The 15,288-nt window shown below is 44.4% G+C and overlaps 1 protein-coding gene across 1 annotated transcript in view; it reads right to left on the bottom strand.

Annotated features, from left to right (window-relative positions):
• The window catches only part of CLASP2 (cytoplasmic linker associated protein 2), a 977,269-nt gene that overhangs the window by 865,234 nt on the left and 96,747 nt on the right, over positions 1–15,288 (bottom strand). Inside the window, 1 exon segment of the mRNA XM_030203481.1 lies at positions 12,949–13,040. Within this exon segment, the coding sequence (XP_030059341.1) occupies positions 12,949–13,040 (92 nt within the window).

A 15,288-nucleotide genomic window follows, 5' to 3' on the forward strand; every position in this document is an offset into this window, starting at 1 on the left:
GGAAGCACTGCAAATACTACACCAATCCCTAGAACACACCTCTTACTGGGAAACAATAGTAAGTCTGATCACTACAAACCCCTACACAGGGACTACTTGCTCACAAAATACCTCACACTGGTCATATTACTACTACTACTTATCATTTCTAAACTGCTACTAGACGTACGCAGCGCTGTACACTTGAACATGAAGAGACAGTCCCTGCTCGACAGAGCTTACAATCTAATTAGGACAAACAAGAGATAAGGGAATATTAAAGTGAGGATGATAAAATAAGGGTTCTGAACAAGTGAATAAGGGTTAGGAGTTAAAAGCAGCATCAAAAAGGTGGGCTTTAAGCTTAGATTTGAAGACGGCCAGAAATGGAGCTTGACGTACCGGCTCAGGAAGTCTATTCCAGGCATATGGTGCAGCAAGATAAAAGGAACGGAGTCTGGAGTTAGCAGTGGAGGAGAAGGGTGCAGATAAGAGAGATTTACCCAGTGAACGGAGTTCCCGGGGAGGAATGTAGGGAGAGATGAAAGTGGAGAGATACTGAGAAGCTGCAGAGTGAATGCACTTATAGGTCAATAAGAGGAGTTTGAACTGTATGCAGAAACGGATAGGAAGCCAGTGAAGTGACTATGCAGAAAATGGATTCAGTTTCACCAAATACATAACAAATTTGAAGCAGAAAAGAACAGACAAAAACTAAAAACTGTCAACTCCAAGAATCTGGATTCTGCATGCAGAGCAATACTAGAGAAATGGAAACAAGAATGCATTTTCTCCTGTACTTTGCAAACTACAAAGATGTAAGTGATGCTGTACATTCAAATTCCTCAAGCTAGCATATTCAAATCACTAAATCAAAATGAAGAGTTCGACCCTTATTGTTTTATTTGTTTGACAGCTCAGACTCTATAAGCTCATATCTCCCACATTTTGCAAGGGCTAGCCTGGTATATACTGACTACAGCATGGTGCATTCTCATTCTCATGCAGGCAAGTGCAAATCCACAATGTTCAACCATGGGCCTGAAGGGATTGGCTTAGGACAATACATTTTCCTGTGGAAGGCACTTTCTATATATGTGCTTGGTATTTGCTGAGTGTTTCATTAATTCTTGGGAATGGGAGGGGAGATGGTGCATTTAAAGCAGGCAATGGGGAAGGTGATGGTGTTCAATACTGGTGAGTACTCCCCCCAGCACAAAAAAGTCCTATGCATGACCCTGCGATTTTGATTGCCTATTCTTTTGAAACTACAGCCACTCTAGACAGATCATGACCTACCTAATCATAACCCCTGCTAAAATGCAGGGAAAAAAAGAGGAACTGTAGAAACTGACAATAACTGATCATTCAATACACCACAGAATTAACCATCGCCCCCCCCCCCCCCCCCCCAACCACCACCACCACCACCAAGCTGGCCAGTTTGTGGATGAAATTGAAATACAGTATTTTCACCATGGCTGGTCCTCCCTTTGGTTTACTGATAGATTTGCAGGGGCTCAAAACATTAGGCAGACAGACCTAAGTCAGGCTCTAGTGAAGATAACATTAACAAAACCTTCTTGACATCCTATATAATAATTCTCACCTCCAACGTTCTATCTTGCTGCCTGTGTCCGTGCCTTCTTGGTCTGCTAGTCTCCAAAGCCCTGGCTGACGTCACTGGACCCATTATGACGCGAACCCGAAGAAAAAAAAACCCTCACAGCTGATCCACTCTCCCCGTCCCCTTTCCCACCACGAGTTCCAGACCCCACCTCCCTCCCTCCCTCCGATTTCCACACCCCCCTCCCTCCGATTTCCTGACCCCTGGACCCCCCTGTCATGACCCTCTCGAGCCCCCCTTCCCGCCGCCAACCCTCCCCCGCCGCCGTCGTGTACCTGTGTTGGCGGGGGACCCCAACCCCCGCCAGCCAAAGTCCTCTTCTCGGCCGTGCAGCGTGGACGAATGATCTGATCAAGTTTGAATCTGTGTGCGTGCGTCTGACGTCCAGGTACACGACGGTGGCGGGGGAGGGTTGGCGGCAGGAAGGGGGGCCTGGAAATCGGAGGGAGGTGGTGTGGAAATCGGAGGGAGGGAGGCAAGGAGGTGGGGTCTGGAACTCGGAGGAGAGGGGACGAGAGAGGAGGCGGGGGGAATGCACCACCTGTACAAAACCTAGAAAAAAAAATAAAAAAAGCGGGGGGGGGGGGGGGGGGGGGGTGACCCTGGAACACGGAGGGAGGGAGGGAGGGACGACGACCCTGGAACACGGAGGAAAGGGGGACACTGGAACTGGGAGGGAGGGAAGGGGGGCCCCTGGCACACACTCTCACACACACACTCTCTCTCCAACAGACACACTCGCACACAGTCTCAATCTCTCTCTCACACACAGTCACTCTCACATTCACACTCTCTCTCTCTCTCTCTCTCTCTCTCTCACACACACAGTCACTCTCACACACACTCTCTCTCAAACATACACACTCCGAGGAAAACCTTGCTAGCGCCCGTTTCCTTTGTGTCAGAAACGGGCCTTTTTTACTAGTTTTTTAATAAAGAAACTGGTAAAAATAAGGAGAGGTTTTTTGTGAAAACCTGAATTTGGCTTAAAAAAAACAGTAACAACAAACAGTACTCCTCCTGTTCTATATAAATTACAAAGTCTTTATTAGTGAAAACAAACCAGTGCATTAAAAGAATTACCAAATAGTATCCCTGCAACTCACTCACACTGCCATCCACACCAGACTTATACCCTGATCACATATGTAAATCCCACAAAGAACATTGAACATAAACCCTAAATTGCAGTTTCTTCAGTCTCTGTGTATCACCAGAGAACAATCTCAATAAAGATCAGTCAGTGAGCCCTAAAAAAACACAAGGGCACACAAAACCCAGTTCTTAATAATTGTAGCAGATATTGAACATTGCTGATCTTTGTATCCAACAAGTTCTCAAGTGAAGAAAGAAAAAAACTCCACTGCAATATAAAGCCACTGTTCTTATCCCTGTGATAAAAAAACCCATAGAGAAACACTGGGAATTGCAAAGTCACACAAATCTTCTGTGATCCTCATGCACACAGTCAAACCTTTAAATTAAAGGCAGCCAAAGAATGCTTCAGGTAAATGGAAGCCTCACAACACGGAGGGAATTCTTTAAACGGAGCTTGAGGAATCTAGATGAATTCTCTGACCACAAACTCAAACTATTTCAATTACCCCGTTCGTATGTGATCTTCTCTGAAAGCAGCTGACTAAACACCCACACAGGGGATAACTCACACACGCGATACAACTCCCTATGCAAGGAATCGCCAGACTAAGTAAAGAAAGAAATCACAAAGTCCTTCAGCCTCATATACACACACATACAGATATATAAATGCATGTTTGTATATAAGCGAGTACATAAATATATATATACAAACATCAAAACAGACACCAAGCAACATACACACTCCCCCCCCCCCCCCCCCCCCCCCCCCCACAACTCCAAAGGGAAAACATGTACAATACGAAAATTCTGATTGGACTATCTACCCTCACACTAATAATACCAATGGTCACCCTGACCCCAGAAACAACCAACAACATACCAATACTATGCAACTTTCATCACCCAGTATTAAGGGCCGACCCCTCACAGGAAGAATCCCTACAGCCAGACATAACACCCCCAAAAAATGATAACCACCCAACCAACACCCAAACTTGGAAAAGAACCAAAAAGGAAACCAAGAAACACAAAAACCCGAACAATAGGTAACTAACAAGAATAACTACAATCATGCTACCAGAGGATGACTACCTTCAAATACCAGTGGGATACATCAATTCAAGATCAGCAGTAAACAAATCAGAAATTATAAAAGACTGGATAATCGATGAAGACCTCAGATTAGCTTTCATAAATGAAACATGGATCCGTGACAAGAAAAGACCCCATCTTTCTGGATCTATGCCCGCCAGGCTGCAAAATCCTACATTGGACCAGACAAGAGAAAAGAGATGGGGGGAACTGCACTGTTTTAAAGATCCTTTCTGAAGGTAGAAGCAATAGCAGAATCCATTAACACCACAACTAGAAATCGCTGCAATTAGACTCAAGGACCAATCTCGACCCGCCCAAATATGCTGCATCCTATTTTACAGAACACAAGGAAACTAGAAAACAACTCAAAATAACTTCATGTATTTCATTTCAAACGCGTGCATAACAAACCCCAACATCATATTAGCAGAGGATATCAACCTCCATCTAGACCATCAGAAAACTACAAAGACTGCAACCAATTCCTCAAACTATGGGACTTCCAATGACCACCAGTGAACACTACCCACATCAAAGGACATGCAATAGACCTACTAGAATATAGATTCTCACAGGTAAACAACTTCAAAATACAGAACTCGAGATGGACACAAACCCATTGGTCTGACCACTTCAAAACTAAACCTAACCCTTTATTGGAAAGAACACAAAACCCAACCTCAACAAACACAGACAACATATAAAACGCAAGGAAAGATCAACGCAACCAAATTCTGGACCACCATATATAAAGATCAATGGTCACCAAAAACTAAGAGAAGAATTCCTCGATGAATGGGATGAAAGAAACACAAACACACTGGACAAAACAGCCCCAACAAAAACCAGACAAAGACGAAACACAGCTCCCTGTCTCCTCGGCTCGAAACCTTGGGGTCATCTTTGACTCTTCTCTCTCCTTCTCTGCTCACATCCAGCAGACCGCCAAGACCTGTCGTTTCTTTCTTTACAACATCCGTAAAATCCGCCCCTTTCTTTCTGAGCACTCTACCAAAACCCTCATCCACACCCTTGTCACCTCTCGTTTAGATTACTGCAATCTGCTTCTTGCTGGCCTCCCACTTAGTCACCTCTCCCCTCTCCAATCGGTTCAAAACTCTGCTGCCCGTCTCGTCTTCCGCCAGGGTCGCTTTACTCATACTACCCCTCTCCTCAAGTTGCTTCACTGGCTCCCTATCCGTTTTCGCATCCTGTTCAAACTTCTTCTACTAACCTATAAATGTACTCACTCTGCTGCTCCCCAGTATCTCTCCATACTCGTCCTTCCCTACACCCCTTCCCGTGCACTCCGCTCCATGGATAAATCCTTCTTATCTGTTCCCTTCTCCACTACTGCCAACTCCAGACTTCGCGCCTTCTGTCTCGCTGCACCCTACGCCTGGAATAAACTTCCTGAGCCCCTACGTCTTGCCCCTTCCTTGGCCACCTTTAAATCTAGACTGAAAGCTCACCTCTTTAACATTGCTTTTGACTCGTAACCACTTGTAACCACCTGCCTCCACCTACCCTCCTCCTTCCTGTACACAATAATTGATTTGATTTGCTTACTTTATTTTTTGTCTATTAGATTGTAAGCTCTTTGAGCAGGGACTGTCTTTCTTCTATGTTTGTGCAGCACTGCGTATGCCTTGTAGCGCTATAGAAATGCTAAATAGTAGTAGTAGTAGTAGATGAAGAAATGAAACGGTGGAGATAGAGAGAGCTTTAGAGGTTTGCTATATGTGGTTATATACAGCCATCTCAACCTCAGTATGAACGATACCAAAGCAGAGGAAGAAGAAAAACCCCACTCTCCTGCCTCTTCCGACACATTAGAAACAGTTTCAACCACCCTCACAGGAGAACATCAAGTAACAGACATAGTCTTTTTTTTTTTTAAAATAAACCAAATGAAGGAATCCCAGCAGAACCAAAACTAGAACCGCACTGTACCCGCAACAACAGCTGAAGAAACTAAGTGCGAGCCTTTGGATTGATCTGTTGGGACTAATGGAAAGAAAACCTGCTGCAGGGCCACGGCCGCCATCGTCTGATTCGTCTGGCTTGACGGTGTGCAGGGCAGAGCTGAAGCTGACATTGGCTGCAGATTCGTTCTTTGCTGGTGCCCTGGCAGTTGGTGCTGCAGAGGAGGGCCATTTGAACTGCCATCTTGGATCCAATGTCGTTGCCCCCATCGCTTGTGTTGCCTGGCTCCAGCTTTCGTCAACTCCTGGCTGCATGTTGCTCCTGTTCTTCTCTGCGCCCCTTCGAGGATCGCCTCGCCTGGACTTGTCTGGATCTCCATCATCCCTCCTGACTCACCTGGAGACCATCTTAGTTTCTTCCCCCCTTTCCCTTCCCTTCTTACCCTGTTTTATGTCCCCAACTATTCAAATGTAACTGTATTTATTTCGCTAGTTCATTGTAAGCCGCTTTGAGGCTGCACAACCATGGCAAAAGGCGAGGTATAAATGATCTAAATAAATAAATAAAATCATCAGGTGAGAACTAATTTTTCCTTCCACAGCATCCCACAGATCAATCTAGAGACTTTTGGGATGTACCAAAGCAGTCCTCAAGTAGGGCGGGATAACCCCAACCCCGCTGTGAGCACCGACACACCGAAAATCGCATCCTGATGCACCACAACATCCACTCTATAATGCCTGGCAAAGGTATGTATCGAAGCCCACGTGACAGCCCTCCAAATGTCCTCCAAAGATACCGCCCACGACTCCGCACGTGAAGAAGCTTGTGCAGTAATAGAATGGGCCCTGATATGTAACGGGGAAGACCTCCCCATAGACAAATACATTGAAACTATCGCTTCTCGGAGCCAGCAGGCCACAGTGGCTTTCGAGGCCACATTACCTTTCTTGTGGCCTGAAAAAGCACAAAAAGATGATCCAAACACCGGAACTCATTCATCATCTCCAGATACCGAAGGATGCATCTGACATCCAAACAACGAAGCACCCTATAATCCTCAGGGTAATCCTCCCTGCGAAACGCTGGTAACATTAGCGATTGAATAAGATGAAAACGCGAAATTACCTTCGGCAAAAAGGAAGGAACCATCCGAATAGACACCCCTGCCTCCATGAACTGGAGAAAAGGGTCCCTGCACAAGAGCACCTGTAACTCCGATATCCTCCTGGTCGAAGCAATAGCAACCAAGAAAACAGTCTTCAAGGTAAGAACCTTTAAAGTTAAATTCGCCAAAGGTTTGAAAGGAGGCCGTTGCATGGCTTTGAGAACGAGGTTCAGATTCCAGCTCGGAACCACCAGCAACCACGGCGGTCATAGGTGGTTCACACCTCACAGAAAACACATCACATCTGGATGTGCTGCGATGGAAGCGCCCTGAAGACGACCCCTGAAGCACACCAAAGCTGCCACCTAAACCTTTAAGAAACTCAAAGAGAGAGACTTTTCCAGCCCCTCTTGGACAAAGGCAAGAATTACAGACTCCGAGGCAGATGCCACCAAAACCCCAGATCCCGAGCATGAAGCCTCGAAGGTGTGTCACACTCTCGCATAAGCCACGGAGGTGGACCGCTTCCGTGCCTGAAGTATGGTGGTGATGGCCGGGTCTGGATAACCTTTCCTCCTCAACTGCTTCCTTTAGAGGGTCAGGCTGTAAGACCAAAGGGGGAGGGATCCTCCATAACTACTGGTCCCTGAAACAGAAGGCTGCCCGTTGCGTCCAGCCAGAGGGGGCGGTCGAACAACAGTAGGACTAGGTCTGTATACCAAGGATGCCGTGGCCAATCCGGGGCGACCAGAATCACTCGGCCAGGGTGTCTGCCTATGCGTCCTATCACTCTCCCCACCATGGGCCATAGGGAAAAGACATACAGGAAGCCCGGAGGACAATGTTGGAGAAAGACATCAATCCCGTCCAAACACGTCTCCCTGCCCCTGCTGAAAAAGCTGTGGATTTTCGCATTGAGTTGAGTCGCCATCAAGTCTATTACAGGAAGCCCCCACCACAACATTATCTAATCGAAGGCTAGGGGAGATAGTTCCCATTCCCTCGGATCCAGATTGTGCCAGCTGAGGAAGTTTGCTTGGACATTCTGTGAACCCGCAATATGGGCCACTGAAAGGAGGAACAAGTGCGTCTCTGCCCAGAGACAAATCCGAGATGCTTCTCAGGCCAGCACTGCACTCCTGGTGCCCCTTTGTCTGTTCACGTAGGCCACTGATGACGCGTTGCCCGAAATAACACATATCGGACTGTTCCATATCAGGAATAGGAACTCCTGTAAAGCCAAGCAAATAGCCCTCAGCTCCAGCTGGTTGATGGACCAAGTCCCTTCCATAGGCGACCATTTCCCTTGGGCTGTGTGATTGAAGCAGTGAGACCCCCAACCAGATAGGGACAAACCTGTTGTTACAACCACCCATTCTGGGGTGGCCAGCGGGACGCCCCATGAAGAGTTCTCCGGAACCAACCACCAGTCCATCTCTGTCTTGAGATGGGGGCACCACAGAATCAGGATTGTGTAGTCCTCCTAGAGGGGACACCACCTGCTGAGCAGATGCAACTGGAGCGGTCGCATGTGACTCCGGGCCCACATAACCATGTACAAGGTGGAAGCCATGGAACCCAATACCTGCACGTAATCCCAGGCCCTCAGTGCTGGGGACTGCAGTAAGCTGCGCAAAAAGAATCTGCAGAAAATCACAACCAGGATTATAGAAGGCATAAATATAATGGAATCCTGGGCTTCAATGTTTTAACTCAAACTGAACAAAGACAAAACACAATGCCTGATAATCACATCACCCCACACCACCCAATTCCCCAACATCTCAGTCATGGGTGCTTCCGTCCCCATATCTGACAATCTAAAAATCCTAGGAGTCACCATAGACCACGCAACCTGACACATGACACACAAATATCAAACACTACAAAGAAAATGTTCCACATCATGTGGAAACTGAAGCGCATTAAAAACCTACTGCCCAAGAGATGTATTCTGCACAGTAGTACAGTCCATGGTCCTTGCTCATGTTAACTACTGCAATGCTAGATACAAGGAACAATCATTAATAAAACTCAAACTGCACAAAATATAGCAGCAAGACTAATATTCGGAATAAAACGCTTAGAAAGTGCACGACCACTACTCCAAAACCTACACCGGCTCCCAAAGCACGGATAACCTTCAAGGTATGCTCGTAGCCTACAGAATAATCTTCGGTCTCGCACCAGAATACTTGACAAACCTAATTGAACTACCTATACACAATACAATCAAAGGCACTAGAACCTATCTCATCCTTCACTTTCCCAAATGTCTACTATACAAATCTTCGTACTCAACCAACTTCACGTACATCTGTCCCATGATAAGGAACATACTTCCATAAGTACATAAGTAATGCCGCACTGGGAAAAGACCAAGGGTCCGTCGAGCCCAGCATCCTGTCCACGACAGCGGCCAATCCAGGTCAAGGGCACCTGGCGAGCTTCCCAAACGTACAAACATTCTATACATGTTATTCCTGGAATTGTGGATTTTTCCCAAGTCCACTTAGTAGTGGTTTATGGACTTGTCCTTTAGGAAACCGTCTAGCCCCTTTTTAAACTCTGCCAAGCTAACCGCCTTCACCACGTTCTCCGGCAACGAATTCCAGAGTTTAATTATGCGTTGGGTGAAGAAAAATTTTCTCCGATTTGTTTTAAATTTACTACACTGTAGTTTCATCGCATGCCCCCTAGTCCTAGTATTTTTGGAAAGCGTGAACAGACGCTTCACATCCACCTGTTCCACTACTCAATATTTTATATACCTCTATCATGTCTCCCCTCAACCGTCTCTTCTCCAAGCTGAAAAGCCCTAGCCTCCTTAGTCTTTCTTCATAGGGAAGTCGTCCCATCCCTGCTATCATTTTAGTCGCCCTTCGCTGCACCTTTTCCAATTCTACTATATCTTTCTTGAGATGCGGCGACCAGAATTAAACACAGTACTCAAGGTGCGGTCGCACCATGGAGCGATACAACGGCATTATAACATCTTCACACCTGTCACCTGTTTTCCATACCTTTCCTAATGATACCCAACATTCTATTCGCTTTCCTAGCCGCAGTAGCACACTGAGCAGAAGGTTTCAGTGTATTATCGACGACGACACCCAGATCCCTTTCTTGGTCCGTAACTCCTAACGTGGAACCTTGCATGACGTAGCTATAATTCGGGTTCTTTTTTCCCCACATGCATCACCTTGCACTTGCTCACATTAAACATCATCTGCCATTTAGCCGCCCAGTCTCCCAGTGTCGTAAGGTCCTTCTGTAATTTTTCACAATCCTGTCGCGAGTTAACGACTTTGAATAACTTTGTGTCATCAGCAAATTTAATTACCTCGCTAGTTACTCCCATCTCTAAATCATTATAAATATGTTACAAAGCAGCGGACCTAGCACAGACCCCTGAGGAACCCCACTAACTACCCTTCTCCATTGTGAATACTGCCCATTTAACCCCATTCTCTCCTATCCTTCAACCAGTTTTTAATTCACAATAGGACATTTCCTCCTATCCCATGATCCTCCATTTTCCTCTGTAGCCTTTCATGAGGTACCTTGTCAAACGTCTTTTGAAAATACAGATACACAATATCAACCGGCTCCCCTTTGTCCACATGTTTGTTTACTCCTTCAAAGAATTGAAGTAAATTGGTCAGGCAAGATTTCCCCACACAAAAGCCGTGCTGACTTGGTCTCAGTAATCCATGTCCTTGGATGTGCTCTGTAATTTTGCTTTTGATAATAGTCTCTACCATTTTCCCCGGCACCGACAACAGACTCACCGGTCTATAATTTCCCGGATCTCCCCTGGAACCTTTTAAAAAAATTGGCGTTACATTAGCCACCCTCCAATCTTCCGGTACCACGCTTGACTTTAACGATAAATTACATATCACTAATAGTAGCTCCGCAAGCTCATTTTTCAGTTCTATCAGTACTCTAGGATCAATACCATCCGGTCCAGGAGATTTGCTACTCTTCAGTATGCTGAACTGCCCCATTACGTCCTCCAGGTTTACCGTGAAGTCAGTAAGTTTCTCCGACTCCGACTTTTTCCAAAAGCCCTAAAATGCATAAACAATTACTTGACATTCAGAAAACACATGAAAACCCACTTCTTCATACAATCCTTCTCTGATGAACCCTTATAATCAAACCGACTCATAACAATGGTACCAGATCTCGAACAGAAACAAGTGCCAACCCATAATGACTTTGCAGTATGAATAACCGATGTATGTGTACAACCAAAGTAACTTGTAAGCTACATTGAACTGATTCCCTATTGGAATATGTGGGGGACAAATGCAGAAAATAAATAAATAACATTTCTATGCCGTTCACTTGTCTATTAGATTGTAAGCTCTTTGAGCAGGGACTGTCTCTCTTTTTTAAATTGTATAGCGCTGCAATAACCCTAGTAGCGCTCTAGAAATGTTAAGTAGTAGTAGTAGATTGCACATACATGCAGACAGCAATTTTAGAAAACCATTATTTTCAAGTGTATATTCTGTTTATGGTGGAGTCCATGGTCCCCTCTGATAACTACCTAGTCTCAGAGAAGGGCTATAATATATGCAAATTCCTTCTCTGATATATTTCTACTTACCATAGGAAATATACCATTTGGACCCGTGGGGCAAATAGGGCTTCTACCTCCTTACACCCACCCCAAGATACAGTGGACAGAGGAAACAGAGAAGACAGGGAAAGCAGAGAAGACAGAGAAAGCAGAGAAGACAGAGACTATGTTCCTTCGAAGGGGAAAGTGTTTATTATTTACCAATTTAGGTAACAACAAAGCAATCAGTCAGTAACAATTTGTTATAAGAGGACGAGAGACCACTGTGGTAAAGAGTCACTCAGTTGATCATCTCCGCCTCTGTCTAATACCACACAGCAGCCACTTATATACTCTTTTGCACAATGGAAATTCCCTCCCAAATCATACAACCTAGCAATTTTCAGTCAACTCTGTCAGGGAGGGAAAGAGCACTCCTTGCTTAATCAACATGACCTTGTATTCACAGCATTCACAGCTCTCAGCAATAATTCAGAAAATGCAGTTCTCAAGCATTTTTAAGTTTGAGCTTGGTTTAGCTATGCAGTTCATGAGTCATAACTGAGTCGTCAGTGGTCAAAAAAGTGCAAATCAATTCAATTCCCTGGGACATCGAGATATAAAGGGGTGGGGCAGTGCTTTCGTTTGGGCATGCCATGTCTATAACAAAAAAATATCCTAGACAGCTTTCATACTTGCCCAGATGCACACATGCCAGCTACCAGTTTAGACCTCAATCGAGGTACAGGTACAGAAGCCAAATGCACTCTGTCCCCTCCTTCAACCCCTCCCTAGGCATAAACAATACCTCCCCCACCATGTGGCTCTCTCCACCCCATGGTTACCGAGCTTTCCCTGCTGTCTAGTTGGGGGAGGGGGAAGTGATCCCAAGTCACTCCTTGGCCTGTCAGGTGCCCAAGTTCAAAATGACACCTTTGAGCCCCCAACGGTAGTCTCACAGTACTACTGCTAGGAGGTATGCTGCCCCAATCCGAAATCAAGGAAGTTGAGTTTTCCTATAAAATATACTTCCGTTCAACAAATTGACCACCACACATTTTTAGACAGTGGACTAGTTCACATGAATAATGGATTACACTGAACCATATTTCTGCCTCGGATTAATTTCACTGAGAGACTATCACACCTTGAGTCACATATGCACGCACTGCGCTGGCTTCAGCCACACATCAGTACTCTAGGGAGTGTCGGCAAACTGCCTACATATTCACTGCATGAATAAAGTAGCATCAAATATACTTTTTGGCAGTATTCAACATGAGGTACAATGCATGTGAAAAGAAGCAATAGGGTTACAGTTAGGCTACTCATTTACCATGTCTCTTCAAACAAATAAAAGATGAACCTAATATATACTAACTTAATTTGTGAGGCAATTTCTTTTACACTGTACTTCATCAATTTTAAATAGTTTTACATTCTTATGCCAGTATATTACTGAATGCTACACTATCTGATGTTAGACTCACAAAAGAACTAATTTAACTTAAATATGTTGCTATAAAGAGATGTTCAGCTTACGTGTTCAGTGTTAGAATAAGACAAAGACAGACTCCTTCCCGAGATCGGTGGTTCTTGTGTTTGAAGCCGTTGGCTAGTCGCTCCCAAATATGCTATGAAAAAAGAATGTACGTTTAAATCTAAAAAGCTTAAAGTATTAAGTAATGCTATCACTGCATCTAAGTAGGAGGAAGGGGAGGGGGCGAGGGATGATCACAGAATGCACATTGTAATCAAATTGATCTTACTAAAATAGTAAATCAAACTCCTCACCTGTATCAAGTATACTCAATGGTCTGTGGGGCAGAAGTCCTCACTAGGGGGGGGGGGGGGGGGGGGGGGGGGGAAAGATATCATATCATCCTAAAGAGCCCAATACCAAACCATGGTCAGAATGCTACCTGCCCTGGTTAAACTGGATCTTCAGCACCAGTACCTTTTTGCTTTACCTGGTAACTAGCCAGTTAGTGGTCTGAATATGGCCACTAACCAGATAACCTCCAGCTCCACCTGTGCACCAGCCAGGTCTTGTCTAGATAGTACCAAGGTGGTCAGAGGAAATATTCAGCAACACTACACAGTTAGTACCACCAAACATCCCTCTCACTAGCACATACTGGCCAGCAACACAGTGAGTCCTCTCAGACGAGACGTTCCAGTTATTAGGTTGTTTTTAACACATGTATATTCCTTCCTATACTACACCTGTAATATGGTACTAGGCCTGTAATATGGTTCTGCTAGCCCTCAGTTTTCCTAGCCTTGTTGTTCTCAGCATATTTTTTGTCTCTTCCTGCAGCTGCATGTAACCTACAGTGCTTTGTCAGGGAATGGAGAGTACATGTTACATGTCAAGGTGACACTTAGAAGGAACTGAGGCTATGCAGTCCATATATGGCAGATATAATTGGATATAACCTTGGTGATGATGAGAGACTGAGGAAGGACCTAACTGACCCCAAGATGTTCCAACGGAAATATGTGTTCAGAGAAGAAGGACACCAGGTGTTTTATAATATCTACTTGCCTGCTGCACGGTTATTTGTACGCTGTGAACACGCCGTACTGATAAGGAATTAGCCAATTGCCACAAAGTATGCATGTGCACACAAGAGGAGAGGATGATACAATGTAGGAAATTGCCATATATGTATACACATAAATAACAGAATAATACAGGAAAATCCATATATGACCATAAGTTAGTATAGGAGAAATCACATGATTTGGGAGAAATGAAACTTACAACAGTATATATATGATGGCTAAGAAAGTTTTTGCTGAGCAGTTTTGTTATTCAGTCTTTAAGTCTGGCTTTTCTATGTGACAACCTGCTCCAGAGAGAACAATTATTTTGTATAGGCTTAGTGAGATACCAATAAAGATCTTTACTGGTTGTGCCTATATCTAAGTCTGATTGTCTCTCTTATTCCAGTCTCTACGGCTGAAGTGTTTTCCCCTCCCCAGGGACAAGGGACTGGATTACACACACAAAAAGGGGAATATGGAAATAAAAAGAAGACTGCCAAAAGTCATTTTTCCTGTAGTAATAATACCAAGGCAGTGATTCTGGGATTTCTATCCAAGGACAATTAATTATCCGTGCATTATAATTGTGGGATCAGTGCTTCAGCATAAAGAAAAAATTTTGTCTGACCTGATAATTCTCTTTTATTTAATGAAATCAGACCACTCCAGATCCTGTCAATTATGCACATCGAGCAGCAGACACGAACAGAAAAAGTGTTTTGTGCTCTGCCCCATTAAGGCACAGTGTAGCCTGAGCTCTTTAGTATTTCAAATGACCATGAAGTATTGTCTATGTTATTTCTTTCTTAGGATCACCCTACTCAAAACAAACATTCTCAACAAATAGCAACAATCAAAATACTCAATAAAAAAGGAAGAAGTAAACATTTAGCAAGAAAAAATTTGCTTCTTGGAATAAACTATGTAAAAACAATGAAGTACATGAAATATTATGAGAGCAGAATTACTGAAGGGCCAGCCTCTGAATTGGTCTGGTCGGATTAAAGGAAAGAAAATGATCAGGTAAGACATTTGTCCTACCTATTCCGAAAGGATGGGCTCCACCTTAACCAGAGTGGGACCAGGCTGCTGACATCGGCATTTAAAAAGGAGATAAAGCAACTTTTAAACCAGAACCTAGGGGAAGGCCGACAGTCGCTCAAAAGCGCATGGTTCAGGATAAAGTATCTTTCAAAGATATCATCAAAACAGGGAAGATAGTGTATTCTGATAGTGAGGTTGCAAAAGAGACCGTAGTAGATCAGGTGTCCTTAAATAAAAATCAGACAAAAGATTAAAAATTAATGCTATCAAGTACGGAGCATGATGTAA

This window comes from Microcaecilia unicolor, chromosome 1 (assembly GCF_901765095.1).
Source record: "Microcaecilia unicolor chromosome 1, aMicUni1.1, whole genome shotgun sequence".
NCBI lineage: Eukaryota > Metazoa > Chordata > Amphibia > Gymnophiona > Siphonopidae > Microcaecilia > Microcaecilia unicolor.